At 47.6% G+C, this 15287-nt stretch overlaps 1 protein-coding gene across 1 annotated transcript; it reads left to right on the top strand.

Moving 5' to 3' along the window:
• The first annotated feature begins 401 nt into the window (after window positions 1–401).
• On the top strand, window positions 402–1226 carry LOC119365277 (14 kDa proline-rich protein DC2.15-like). Its single transcript, XM_037630892.1, has one exon. It carries the CDS (start codon window positions 483–485, stop codon window positions 876–878), a length of 396 nt encoding a protein of 131 aa, XP_037486789.1. The 5' UTR covers window positions 402–482; the 3' UTR covers window positions 879–1226.
• The last annotated feature ends 14061 nt before the right edge of the window (window positions 1227–15287 follow it).

The raw sequence follows: 15287 nt of genomic DNA, 5'->3' as shown, positions 1-15287 counted from the left end.
GAATATGGCTGGTCCTTTGGAAGCCTTCAAACAAGTTGGTCCTTGCCTCTTATTAATCCTCTGGTTTGATTTTTGTGCAAAGTTATACTCACGTCCGTGACCGACAGATGCAATATTCAAATTAAAGCCAGCTTCACAATTTAGCAACAATCCAATACGTCTAGGTCGTAATATTCAAGGATAACATCAATCAGCAAGCAGGAACAAACGCCAACATGCACCCACTAATGCAGCGATCTTGTCATTAGTGCCATTTTTCAGCAAACCGATCCAGATCAGACTCCCAACTGCCCTCGATCACATGCAAGTTCACGAGCAAGAGAATGCAAGCACGCTAATAATTCACCAGCATGGCACCGATCTTGCCCCTATAAAGACCAGACTCAAGCACCACCCTTAGGGCATCACAAGCACTTAGCAGTCCAGAACTCCAGATCAGCTACTTGATCATTTGATCTGTGCTTAGTGATCACTCGGCAGCAATGGCAGGAAAGACATCCATCGCGCTGTTTCTCGCCGTGAACCTGGTCGTGTTCTCCGTGGCCAGCGCGTGCGGGGGAAACTGCCCGACCCCGTCCATGCCCACCCCATCGACGCCCACCCCGACCCCAGCCTCGCTCCGCAGGTGCCCACGCGACGCGCTGAAGGTGGGCGCATGTGTCAACGCGCTGAACCTGGTCAAGGCGCAGGTGGGCAGGCCGACCGCGTTGCCATGCTGCCCGCTGCTGGATGGGCTCGTCGACCTGGAGGCGGCCCTGTGCCTCTGCACGGTGATCAAGGCCAACGTCCTCAACATCGTCCAGCTCAACCTCCCCATCAACCTCAGCGTCATCCTCAACCACTGCGGCAAGAAAGCGCCCACCGGATTCATGTGCTAAGCGATCTAGCAAGGTGTGCCAAGCGATCTAGCAAGATGTGCCATGCTGCCCACGCATGCGTTGGCTGCATGCGGCCATGCGGATTAGTGGTGCGAGAGGGGCAATATTCTGCTTGATCAGTCCGGTTACGTTGTTTGTTTGGTTTTACTAGTTGACGTACGTGCTAGCCACAAGTCTGCATATGCATGCATGCTACGGAGAGTACGTGTTTAGACGGTTTAATCATTTTCATTGTTCCTGTTATTAATCTCTTTCTTCCCTTCTTTCTTTCTTGGCGAGTTCTTTCATGGCTTATGGCTTGTATTCGTTTTGTACGATCTGCATGATGAATAAAGTTTTTCTTTACTACGTGCTTCCGGTGGAAGCTGTAATACTGTTTGGTGATTTGCAAAATAGGCTTCGGTCAATGCTGGACGAAGGTTTCCCTCGTACAAAAAATGGTGGACGAAGGTTCTGACCAGAAGTATACGAAAATCCTACGGAAAGTTGACCTATGTGATCATGTGTCCAACTCTCACCAATCTCTCCACTACTAGGAAAAGGGCTATAGATGGGATGAACACTAATAGCGCACCTGTCAGGTGGTGCGCGATTATATACTAATGGCGCACCATGTTCTGGTGCGCCATTAGTAGCAATTTTTTTTAATTTTTCCAAACATTCTAATGACGCACTGTGACACGGTGCGCCATTAGAATATATACTTTTTTTTTATTTTTTTTTCAAAACTTCTAATGGCGCACCAGAAGCGGGTGCGCCATTAGTAAGCTGGGGCCAACAAGATATTTTGGACAGCCCACCTACCCACTCACTTTCCCCACTTCATTCTCTCCACCTCCTCCTCCAAGCTTGTCTCGGCTGCCTCCTCCTCCTCACCTCATTTGCACCATAGATTCATCCAAATTAAGTGGTTAAATTACCTTTTTTTGATAGGTAAGTAAGGGGGGAAGCTATCTTTATGTTGTTCTTCCTCTCCAACAACGTGCACATGCACTTTTTGTGGCCTAGCTAGATCTATGTATGTTCGTGGTGTTGCATATGTTTGTGGTGTTGTATATATGTTTGTGTTTGCAGGTACCGGTATTTGAAATGCGATAGTTGCCAATATTTTGCCGGAATGTTGATTCATTTCCGTTTCGGCGAGAATTTTGGCACTATGCATTCTTTTTTGTCCTATTTTTAGGGAAAGTCATGCCAAATTTTTTATTTATTCTAAAATATCGTTTTGCTCTACCCCGCAGGCGACCATGGTCCGCACGATGACCGAAGGCATCGTGAATAGGTTTTTGAGCTCCGCGAAGGCCGAGATGCTTCAAAAGAACGAGACGGAGATAAGATGTCCGTGTCGAAGATGCAAGCTGAAGAGCCTTATTGCGGACCCGGATTCCGGGCAGGTGCGGGACCACCTGCTCTTGCGTGGTTTCATGGATGGCTATCAGTGGCAAGGTGATGAAGATGACTATGAAGTCGTCCATGGGGGCCGGGCGGCAAGAAATGAGCAAGACTCGGGCGGGCGAGAAGACGAAGAATCTCCAGGACATGATCACGACGGTGAAGCTGTACACAGTCATCATGTAGAAGATGCAGGACATGATGATGAGGAAGATGCCGGAGCAGACTGTCAGGACCCCGACTCAATGCCACATCGATCTAGCATGTAACACCTCATATCACTTTGCGGCCTCACGCACGGTATTCTCACGGGTGTCGCCTTACCTTTGCCCGGGACCGTTTGCGTCTTTTGGCACACGTATATGACAGTGTCGCTAGCATCCATATGATAAGGAGCCCGGGCTGACATGGCTAGTCGTAAACCCAAAGTGGCACAAACTTACAGGGATAGGCATCCATGACCCAGCCTCGAACATGTCGGTCATCAGCGAGTGAATCCAGGCTGTAGCACTGGGCTAGCAGGACTCCGGTGAACCGGGCTGTAGCGGGCTAACAGGACTCCGGTATTCATCGCGTGACATTTCCCCGAAGGGACAGACACATGAACGAAGAAGGACACATGCCGGCCAGCCTAAGTGTTCCGGAGCAGTAGCAAGCTACCATGGCTCGGTGGAAACACTAGGAGACATTTCCCGGTAAGAGAGGCTACTAAAGATAAACAACTAGATAGTCAGATCCCACACATACCAAGCATTTCAATAACATACACACAATATGCTCGATATGTGCAAATACAACATGGCATCACAACATGACTCTACAACTCAAGTATTTTATTAGGCTCCGAGGAGCGAGATATTACAAACAGGGGTCTCATGACCCGACAATCAGAGCATACAAGTCAAAGCACAAGCGGAAGCTTAACATGTCTAAGTACAGACAACTATAAATGAAAAAGGCTGAAAAGCCTGACTATCTACCAGATCCTGCCGAGGGCACAAGATCGTAGCTGAGGTAACAAGCTAAACGTCGAAGACCACGCGGAACTACTAGCGAGACTGAGGTCTCTCTGCAAAAACATAAAATAGGCAAACGTGAGTACAAATGTACCCAGCAAGACTTACATCAGAACTAACTACATATGCATCATTATCAACAAAGGGGATGGTGGGGTTTAACTGCAGCAAGCCAGCTTTGACTCGGTGACTATCCTGAACTACGACTGCAAGTAACTCTTTTGGGGTGGCGCACACGAGTCCACATATTCACCAACCAATACACCACTATGGAACCGCTCCCGTCTCCCTACGAGAACGCCATCCATAGCACTCACGCTTATCTTGCGTATTTTAGAGTATCCACTTTCGCTTGTCTATGAACTGATATAAGGAACCCAGAAGTCCTTTTCCGCGGACACGGCTATTCGAATAGATAATGTTAACCCTGCAGGGGTGTACTTCTTCACACACGCTCTCACCACTTACCGCCGTTTACACGACATGTACTCGGCAACCTTCAAGCGGAAGCCCAACGTGGGTGTCGGCCACGGCCTGCCTAAACACTCAAGTCTCTAGTCCAGGTTTATCGCCTATTCGGGTTCCATCCATGAGGAGATCCGGCCGGAGTTTCGCTCACAGCCCCAAACGATGTGAACAGGGTTCCGTGACACCAAACGGGCGCCCGGTTTCCCCGGCCACGTGCCTACCGCATCACAGCCCACCCCTACGGTCAGCGCTGCGCACGGCCTCCAGCATACTACAAACACCAGAAACTACTTGCAACTCCTGGACAGAAAACAAGGGTGATCAAGAAGCCGAGAGGGTCCATTGGTTTCGGGCCCAATGCGTGGTAGTAGCTGAATCATGGATCACAAACACAGAACTCAGTTCCTGAGGACGGCTGCAATGAGACAACCCACCATGTACTCCTACATGGCCTCTCACCGCTACCTTTACCAAATCGTATTCACACACTTAGCTCACACACAGTAGGACATGTTCACACACCTCTGATTCATCCCCGATGAATCAGACCTGACTCAACTCTAAGCAGTAGCAGGCATGACAAACAAACATGAATGAGTAGGCACAACAGGGCTCAAACAACTCCTACTCATGCTAGTGGGTTTCATCTATTTACTGTGGCAATGACAGGTCATGCAGAGGATAAAGGGGTTCAGCTATTGCAGGAAGTAACAGATGAATCGTTGTTGTCCTGATGCAATAAAAGAGAGCAGAAGCGAGAGAGTAGGATTGTATTGGAATGAACAAGGGGGTTTTGCTTGCCTGACACTTCTGAAGATAATATAGCTCTTCATCGGTGTCATCGATCTCGTCGTCGGAGTCACGTCTATCGAGAGGGGACAAACACCGGCAAACAAGAAAGAACACAATCAATGCAATGCACAATATGATGCATGCTATGACATGGCAATATGAATGTGTTTTGGGCTAATGCACCTAGCTATGATTTAAATGAAGTTGGTTTGAATACATGATTCAAACTCCAACTCCATATATGATTATTTAAATGCCCTTTATTTGTTTTGTCCAAAACAGAGGACAAACATTGTTCAAACATGCATGAAAATGGTACAGATGGATTCCTTGAATTTTTCTGATAATTTTTCATATATAATTTATTTAATTTGGAGTTACGGTTGAATTTCTATGAATTTTAGAAGTTTATACAATTTTCTGGAATTTCCTGAATTTATTTTAAATCCAGAAAATGATTTATGGCGTCAGCACCACGTCACTATGACGTCAGCAGAGTCAACTGGGCGCCCCAGGTCAAACCTGACCAGCGGGGTCCATTGGTTAGTGACACAACTAATTAACCAAGTTAATTAGCCTTAAGTTAATTCTAACTAAACTGTTTGTGGGGCCGGGGCCCACTGGTCGACGACTAATCAGCTAACTAACCTAGGTTAATTAGTGTTAAACTAATACTAACTAAAATGTCAGGGGGTGGCCCACACGTCAGTGACACACGGGGAAGGTCAAACCTGGGTCAACTCGCCCGAGTTGACCCGCGGCTCGTCGCCGGCGGAGCCAGAGACGACGGAGGGGTGCGGTTTCCCTCCTCCGGCAACCAAATGGCCGGCGGAGGGCGTCTACGTGACGCAGGCACTCGTCCGTGTCGAGTAGTGGCAGCGGCTGGGCCTAAGATGGCCGGAGTCGTCACCGGCATCGACCGTGGCGGTCGCCGGAGCTCGGGCGAGCTCGGGGTCGACGCTACGGTGGCCGGGGAGGCTCGTGCGAGGCACCTACATGCTCTAGGCAGCGCGGGGAGGAAGCTGAGCACGACAGCCGAGCCACTAGGTGGCCGGAGGCACGTCGGCGGCGATCACAGGCGGCGGCGGGTTTCGGTCATCAAGGGGGCGACGGCTACGGCAATCAAACGAAGAGGGGAAGAGGGGGAAACGGTGGCGGAGCTCATAGCGGTGCCGTAGGGATGGTTAGCCGGCTCGGGGACGTCCTGCGTGCGGCGGATCGACGACGATGGTGGCCGGAGCCCGAGGTGGAAGACGACGGCGATGGCGACGTTGCTGGCCTCCCGGGGTCGCGTGCGTCGTGTGTGTAGCTCCACGGGGTCGGGACGGAGCTCAGGGATGCGGAGAGGGAGCGAGGGGGTGGCTGTGGCCGTGGGGAAGCTCGTCGGCGGCGACGGCTGCGTTCGGGCGAGTGAGAGAGAGGAAGCAGAGGAAAGAAACGAGGGAGAGGGAGAGAGCGAGGTGGTCCAGGGGGTCGGGGCGGCGCCGAGGAGATGACGCGCGGCGTCGCGGTGGCCAGGCGACGCAAGCAGGCAGCCTGGTGGCGTGGCGAGCTCGGGCGCGTGCGCCGTGTCCTTCTGGCGAGGGAGGGAGATGACAGGGGGGGAAGCGGCGGTGGGCTGGGCCGTGCTGGGCCAGGTGGGCTGAGAGGTGAGCGCCAGGTAGTTCTTCTACTCCTCCTTTTACTTATTGTTTTCTATTTTTTTCCTCTGTTTTGATTTAGTTTAGCAACTAAATCATTTTAATAAATTCTGTAGGTTTTTATGTGGCTTGCCAAAATATATACAAAGCCACTCACAAACTTCCAGAATTATTGGAGTCATATTTAATATATATTAAATATAAATCCATAGCAAATAGTTATTGGATTAATTCAAATGGCCAAAATAAATATCTCTGTGACTCCAAAAATATTGGTTTAAATTTTACCTCTTACCAATATTTCCATGGAATAACAGGAACATTTTCTTGGACTCATTTGAGAAGATTTAAATGTTGGTTATTTTTAGAGGTTTCCTGAGGCTTTTGAAAATTCCTCAATTCAAATTTCATTTGAATTTAAACATGATGCACACATGAGGGTCTAGCCTAGTGCATAACAGGACCAGGGATGTGACAACTCACCCCCACTAAACAAAAATCTCGTCCCGAGATTCAAGCGTAGGGTAAGGTGAAGGGGGAACGCAAACTAGTATAATCTTCACGATCCAGGGGGCACTTCATCAAAGCGTTGATTCGATCACCATCTTTGTCCCGTCGTCTTGCTCTGAGAACTCCAACTAGCATGACAGCAAGAGGAAAAGGACAACTCCGGAAGAATCGATCTTCTCGAAGATCAATCAACTTAGGATCAGCTCACAAAGTGAGTCATAGCGACATCTCTTGAGCTGAGACACGAAGCATACAACTGAAGAAATGGACTGAGACAGATGACGAGGGCTCGCTAAGTAGACAACAATTCCAGACTTAAGAATGTGGTGGTCGGTTGTCAACGTAGCGAGAAGTTGAATTGCCACGATACCATAACGGGGCACCTTAGGGAAGGTGACTCATAGATATATCCCCTTAAGTGGCAAAAAGAATTACCTTTGATTCAGAGATCATTGAAACTCTTTAAACCAACCTAAGGCAATTTTCGACCGATCGTTTGGAGGGGGTCGGTAGAATGGCATACTCAGACTTGGATGATGTGGATTACCTTGTTGAAGACAACGTAATGGATGATTTTTTCTTATCACCGAAAATGGAAGAGACCCATGGTAGAATGGCACATTGGCGGTGCAAGCTGGGAACCAAATGCAAATGCTGGGAATGATTCTGGTAACTGGGGAAGAACCCAACAACAGAGAGTGAATTCACTGTTTGAAAAGGTCATAGCATTGCCGAGGAAACTGAGAGGAATCCCAGTTAGTGCCGATGATAACACGTAGCGCTTGTGCGTGCTCTCAAGAACTTGAGCATTTCCATAATCATCAAGGTTTTACCAATATCCGTGTCAAGGATTCTGGCAACACAACTTACTACCATGATGAATATCGGTGGAGGATGCAGATGCAAAGGAAGATAACACTTTCTCAGATTTCACCTTAACGAGGCCAAGGGGACGAAATCTGGATGATCGACCGAGAGACATTTAGCACTCCGCTTCTAATGTTCTCCTTGATGTGCTAGCGTAATCTACCCATAGATATGGTTTGATATCTAGAACATCAAGTAAAAGGTCGGACTTCGGAATCTCAAAAATCCATAGGGGCAACTAGGGAGTAAATCCTATGAAATCCCTATGGGGAGGTGGCCAACTTCTTCAATCAAGATACTACAATTATAGGTCTTCCGGCTGGGTGTGTTGGCCATGACATCCACTTTACCGGTTATCGAGGGACCAGTATTATAGTTCTTGGGAAATGTTCCAACCATCATATCTGCCTGAGATTCAGATCTGGTTGGTGTCAGGATATTCCAGACTCATCGAGTCTAGGAAGAAAAATGAAAGTTTGCAACACAAATCGACGAGATGACGTTGCAAGATTCTCGGGAAATGAATTACGATAGCAAGCTCCAAAACATGAGCTGGTTCTGCTACAACATGTGAACATGTTGTCCAAGACAAACATGACCACAAAGTAGTCTTATAATAAAACACTACCGAGTTCAGGAGGGGAACCATCATCGAGGATATCGAAGTCTTGTACAAATCCGTTTGGTACCTTCGGGACTAGCACTTAGAACCTATTAACCTTGAACAAATCAATCAGTGGCTTGGTGTGCTAGGGACACATATAGAATGGAGGTTGCAAGTCTCCGAACCACAGAATACTTCGCACGTATGCATGATTGATTTGGGATGATTCCAAAGGAAACAACATTGACTTTCTCGAATCCACGGCGGCAACTTGCATCAAATGCACATGAACTGGAGGAAGTCACTTCTTACATCCGAACATATGCTTCATGAATTAGCATGAACAAATGCTTTCAAAAGTTTCCAACACTAGCTTAATGTTCAGCAAAATTATGGAGAAGACAAGGATGTTGTCGATGGGCTCAACAACAATTCATCCAGATTCCCATGGAGATGGAATTCCATAACTATGTGAACAAGGTGATAGCATTGGTCAGACCCAAAAGATATAATGGTGTATGCTCGAGGGATCAACCACGAGTAAGACAACATTACGAGCATCGTTGGTACTGATTTGACTTGACGATGGCCCACACTCAAATCAAAGGATTGATAAGACAATAGGTCCAACAACTAATCACAGGGACCAATCGATGAAGATATCATCTTTCTTCAACACACACTACACAAGAATATCCCTTTGGAACGAACTAAGTCAGACAAGCTTTTATCTTCCAACTCTCCAAGTTGTTGTCTAGCTTAACTAACTAGCTCGGGGATATCTAACACCGATTCTTGGAGAGAAGGTGGTTCATAAGAAACCAACTTGATCACGAGCTCAACATAACGGTCAGGTGACGACCTGGTGATACTCCCGAGAAGATCTTCGGAAAATCACGAACCACTGGTATGTTACTAAGCTCGAGAACAATCTCGCTTTTGAGGGCAAGACGATAAGATCAAATGAGTGAGGACTTGAAATAATTCCTATCTCATTGGTCGAGGAGTGCACCAGAAATAGGGACTAGGCAGCACAATCAGTCTTAGGGTGACGATTCAATAATCAACACGCTAAGAATGAGATTATCGTCCATTTAACTACCAAGCAACAGAGTTGCTAGCAGTATTGCTTTCACACGCCATGATTCATTTGTCGGCATTCCGGTTACAATAACACAGGAACCGAGGAATGAACAATGATGGCAAGAAGTATCACTGTACCAAGAGTTCATAGGATGGTGTGCGATTCCTATAACAATCCCGATATAAAAGATGGTAATACTCCAAGGTAGAGCAGAACAAAAGCTGGATTAGCAATTTGATCTGCGGAGCACAACTTCTTTGACCCAATCCTGGATATGGAAGAGGTACTGGAGTTTGTTTCTCCTAGTCATTCCGCGATAGAATGGCTTGACGGACCACAAGAGTAATAGGCATCGATAAACGAATGCATGCATACTCTTGACTATCAATTGATAGACGAAGGTCAGTAGACAACTAAAGAGGGACAACTCAAAGGAACATATAACTTTCTGAGTTGTGGATGCATAGATTAGTATGTCGAACCAGGTTCAACATAATTCTTCCGGATAACCCATGCAGAATGGTTGAGCTGGCAGAGTCACAATATAGCATGGAGAACTCATCAAGAGCACTCTGGTTGTAATTGTTCAGTTCAACGAGGAACTTCTGCCATAAGTAGTTCATGGTATTTGGAAGAAGGATGTACCATGAACCTCGAGGACTATCGCAAGGTTACTAATATCCTAAAGGGAACTAGCAAACACTATCAACATGAAGTAAGTAGGGTGAATCTCGGTTCGAAAACCCAGAAGTGAAATGCCTACTAACTAAGTGGCATCACGGGATGCTTACGAGAATGATGGCCAGAATCATCACACTGGGATACAAATCATGGCTAAATTACTAGATGATCCCCTAAGACACCTAGGGTCATAATAATAACTCCAACATAAATGTCGAGGCAATAGAGTACCTCAACTCACCGTCTAGTGTGGTTAATCTGGCCATGAAGGACATCGGGAGCGGAAAGAAAGGATTTGCAAATGCATCAGATTATTTAGAAACCTGGGATGACTCGGACAGCATAACGGCTGTCAATGCTCAAAAGATTGGAGACATGCTACAAAAATGGTGGCATAGCCACTCAGAAGCACAATATCAGGGTTTCGAGATCAATAATTAACATACAGAAGTAATAGGAACTGAAACGAGGCTTAAGTCCAACAATCTAATAAGTCTACAGATAAGTAACACGTGATCCTGATAGAAAGAAGAGATAGCCTAGTTCTTAATCCCCGTAGAAGAGAAGATGATGACTCAGATCAGAAGGCCATGAGGTATAAGGAGTAAAAAGAGCCTTACGTTCCATCCCACAATCAATTCCCTTATAAAACTAAAGAATTTCTAGACTCAACTTCGACTAGTTGGCTTGGTAATCCTACAGGCAGTCAAGCTCTGATACCAACGCTGTCAGGACCCCGACTCAATGCCACATCGATCTAGCATGTAACACCTCATATCACTTTGCGGCCTCACGCACGGTATTCCCACGGGTGTCGCCTTACCTTTGCCCGGGACTGTTTGCGTCTTTTGGCACACGTATATGACAGTGTCGCTAGCATCCATATGATAAGGAGCCCGGGCTGACATGGCTAGTCGTAAACCCAAAGTGGCACAAACTTACAGGGACAGGCATCCATGACCCAGCCTCGAACGTGTCGGTCATCAGCGAGTGAATCCAGGCTGTAGCACTGGGCTAGCAGGACTCTAGTGAACCGGGCTGTAGCGGACTAACAGGACTCCGGTATTCATCGCGTGACACTTCCCCGAAGGGACAGACACAGGAACGAAGAAGGACACATGCCGGCCAGCCTAAGTGTTCCGGAGCAGTAGCAAGCTACCATGGCTCGGTGGAAACACTAGGAGACATTTCCCGGTAAGAGAGGCTACTAAAGATAAACAACTAGATAGTCAGATCCCACACATACCAAGCATTTCAATAACATACACACAATATGCTCGATATGTGCAAATACAACATGGCATCACAACATGACTCTACAACTCAAGTATTTTATTAGGCTCTGAGGAGCGAGATATTACAAACAGGGGTCTCATGACCCGACAATCAGAGCATACAAGTCAAAGCACAAGCGGAAGCTTAACATGTCTGAGTACAGACAACTATAAATGAAAAAGGCTGAAAAGCCTGACTATCTACCAGATCCTGCCGAGGGCACAAGATCGTAGCTGAGGTAACAAGCTAAACGTCGAAGACCACGCGGAACTACTAGCGGGACTGAGGTCTCTCTGCAAAAACATAAAATAGGCAAACGTCAGTAGAAATGTACCCAGCAAGACTTACATCAGAACTAACTACATATGCATCATTATCAACAAAGGGGATGGTGGGGTTTAACTGCAGCAAGCCAGCTTTGACTCGGTGACTATCCTGAACTACGACTGCAAGTAACTCTTTTGGGGTGGCGCACACGAGTCCACATATTCACCAACCAATACACCACTATGGAACCGCTCCCGTCTCCCTACGAGAACGCCATCCATACCACTCACGCTTATCTTGCATATTTTAGAGTATCCACTTTCGCTTGTCTATAAACTGATATAAGCAACCCAGAAGTCCTTTTCCGCGGACACGGCTATTCGAATAGATAATGTTAACCCTGCAGGGGTGTACTTCTTCACACACGCTCTCACCACTTACCGCCGTTTACACGACATGTACTCGGCAACCTTCAAGCGGAAGCCCAACGTGGGTGTCGGCCACGGCCTGCCTAAACACTCAAGTCTCTAGTCCAGGTTTATCGCCTATTCGGGTTCCATCCATGAGGAGATCCGGTCGGAGTTTCGCTCACAGCCCCAAACGATGTGAACAGGGTTCCGTGACACCAAACGGGCGCCCGGTTTACCCGGCCACGTGCCTACCACATCACAGCCCACCCCTACGGTCAGCGCTGTGCACGGCCTCCAGCATACTACAAACACCAGAAACTACTTGCAACTCCTGGACAGAAAACAAGGGTGATCAAGAAGCCGAGAGGGTCCATTGGTTTCGGGCCCAATGCGTGGTAGTAGCTGAATCATGGATCACAAACACAGAACTCAGTTCCTGAGGATGGCTGCAATGAGACAACCCACCATGTACTCCTACATGGCCTCTCACCGCTACCTTTACCAAATCGTATTCACACACTTAGCTCACACACAGTAGGACATGTTCACACACCTCTGATTCATCCCCGATGAATCAGACCTGACTCAACTCTAAGCAGTAGCAGGCATGACAAACAAACATGAAGGAGTAGGCACAACAGGGCTCAAACAACTCCTACTCATGCTAGTGGGTTTCATCTATTTACTGTGGCAATGACAGGTCATGCAGAGGATAAAGGGGTTCAACTACTGCAGCAAGTAATAGATGAATCGTTGTTGTGCTGATGCAATAAAAGAGAGCAGGAGCGAGAGAGTAGGATTGTAGCGGAATGAACAAGGGAGTTTTGCTTGCCTGGCACTTCTGAAGATAATATAGCTCTTCATCGGTGTCATCGATCTCGTCGTCGGAGTCACGTCTATCGAGAGGGGACAAACACCGGCAAACAAGAAAGAACACAATCAATGCAATGCACAATATGATGCATACTATGACATGGCAATATGAATGTGTTTTGGGCTAATGCACCTAGCTATGATTTAAATGAAGTTGGTTTGAATACATGATTCAAACTCCAACTCCATATATGATTATTTAAATGCCCTTTATTTGTTTTGTCCAAAACAGAGGACAAACATTGTTCAAACATGCATGAAAATGGTACAGATGGATTCCTTGAATTTTTCTGATAATTTTTCATATATAATTTATTTAATTTGGAGTTACGGTTGAATTTCTATGAATTTTAGAAGTTTATACAATTTTCTGGAATTTCCTGAATTTATTTTAAATCCAGAAAATGATTTATGGCGTCAGCACCACGTCACTGTGACGTCAGCAGAGTCAACTGGGCGCCCCAGGTCAAACCTGACCAGCGGGGTCCATTGGTCAGTGACACAACTAATTAACCAAGTTAATTAGCCTTAAGTTAATTCTAACTAAACTGTTTGTGGGGCCGGGGCCCACTGGTCAGCGACTAATTAGCTAACTAACCTAGGTTAATTAGTGTTAAACTAATACTAACTAAAATGTCAGGGGGTGGCCCACACGTCAGTGACACACGGGGAAGGTCAAACCTGGGTCAACTCGCCGGAGTTGACCCGTGGCTCGTCGCCGGCGGAGCCAGAGACGGCGGAGGGGTGCGGTTTCCCTCCTCCGGCGACCAAATGGCCGGCGGAGGGCGTCTACGTGACGCAGGCACTCGTCCGCGTCGAGTAGTGGCAGCGGCTGGGCCTAAGATGGCCGGAGTCGTCACCGGCATCGCCCGTGGCGGTCGCCGGAGCTCGGGCGAGCTCGAGGTCGACGCTACGGTGGCCGAGGAGGCTCGTGCGAGGCACCTACGTGCTCTAGGCAGCGCGGGGAGGAAGCTGAGCACGACAGCCGAGCCACTAGGTGGCCGGAGGTACGTCGGCGGCGATCACAGGCGGCGGCGGGTTTCGGTCATCAAGAGGGCGATGGCTACGGCAATCAAACGAAGAGGGGAAGAGGGGGAAACGGTGGCGGAGCTCACAGCGGTGCCGTAGGGATGGTTAGCCGGCTTGGGGACGTCCTGCGTGCGGCGGATCGACGACGATGGTGGCCGGAGCCCGAGGTGGAAGACGACGGCGATGGCGACGTTGCTGGCCTCCCGGGGTCGCGTGCGTCGTGTGTGTAGCTCCACGGGGTCGGGACGGAGCTCAGGGATGCGGAGAGGGAGCGAGGGGGTGGCTGTGACCGTGGGGAAGCTCGTCGGCGGCGACGACTGCGTTCGGGCGAGTGAGAGAGAGGAAGCAGAGGAAAGAAATGAGGGAGAGGGAGAGAGCGAGGTGGTCCAGGGAGTCGGGGCGGCGCCGAGGAGATGACGCGCGGCGTCGCGGTGGCCAGGCGACGCAGGCAGGCAGCCTGGTGGCGTGGCGAGCTCGGGCGCGTGCGCCGTGTCCTTCTGGCGAGGGAGGATGACGACAGGGGGGGAAGCGGCGGTGGGCTGGGCCGTGCTGGGCCAGGTGGGCTGAGAGGTGAGCGCCAGGTAGTTCTTCTGCTCCTCCTTTTACTTATTGTTTTCTATTTTTTTCCTCTGTTTTGATTTAGTTTAGCAACTAAATCATTTTAATAAATTCTGTAGGTTTTTATGTGGCTTGCCAAAATATATACAAAGCCACTCACAAACTTCCAGAATTATTGGAGTCATATTTAATATATATTAAATATAAATCCATAGCAAATAGTTATTGGATTAATTCAAATGGCCAAAATAAATATCTCTGTGACTCCAAAAATATTGGTTTAAATTTTACCTCTTACCAATATTTCCATGGAATAACAGGAACATTTTCTTGGACTCATTTGAGAAGATTTAAATGTTGGTTATTTTTAGAGGTTTCTTGAGGCTTTTGAAAATTCCTCAATTCAAATTTCATTTGAATTTAAACATGATGCACACATGAGGGTCTAGCCTAGTGCATAACAGGACCAGGGATGTGACACAGACGAAGGGCATGATCATGAAGATGAAGATGCCAGCAGAGCAGACGACGAACACTACTAGGAAAAAGGGCTATAGATAGGATTGATACTAATGGCGCACCAGGTAAGCAGTGCGCCAGTACTATATACTAATGGCGCACCGGTTGTGGATGCGCCATTAGTGTGGAAGACACTAATGGCGCACCGTATACTCGGTGCGCCACTAGTACTAATTTTTTTTCCATTTTTCCATACATACTAATGGCGCATCATGTCGATGTGCGCCATTACTAGTTCTAACTAGTAATGGCGCACCTGGCAGGCAGTGCGCCATTAGTATATATATTTATTATTTTTACTTTTTTGCAAAACTACTAATGGCGCACCGTGTCACGGTGCGCCATTACAAATTTAAACTACTAATGACGCACTTTTCCACAGTGCGTCATTACTATATATATATATATTTTTTATTTTTTTATT

Source organism: Triticum dicoccoides, chromosome 2B (genome assembly GCF_002162155.2).
Source record: "Triticum dicoccoides isolate Atlit2015 ecotype Zavitan chromosome 2B, WEW_v2.0, whole genome shotgun sequence".
Taxonomy (NCBI): domain Eukaryota; kingdom Viridiplantae; phylum Streptophyta; class Magnoliopsida; order Poales; family Poaceae; genus Triticum; species Triticum dicoccoides.
Note: the sequence above shows the minus strand (reverse complement) of the source record. Positions and strands in the feature narration are given on the sequence as shown.

Bases quoted from the DNA above. Each gene is read 5' to 3' on its own strand.
- LOC119365277 (XM_037630892.1), top strand. From the start codon at position 483: ATGGCAGGAAAGACATCCATCGCGCTGTTTCTCGCCGTGAACCTGGTC.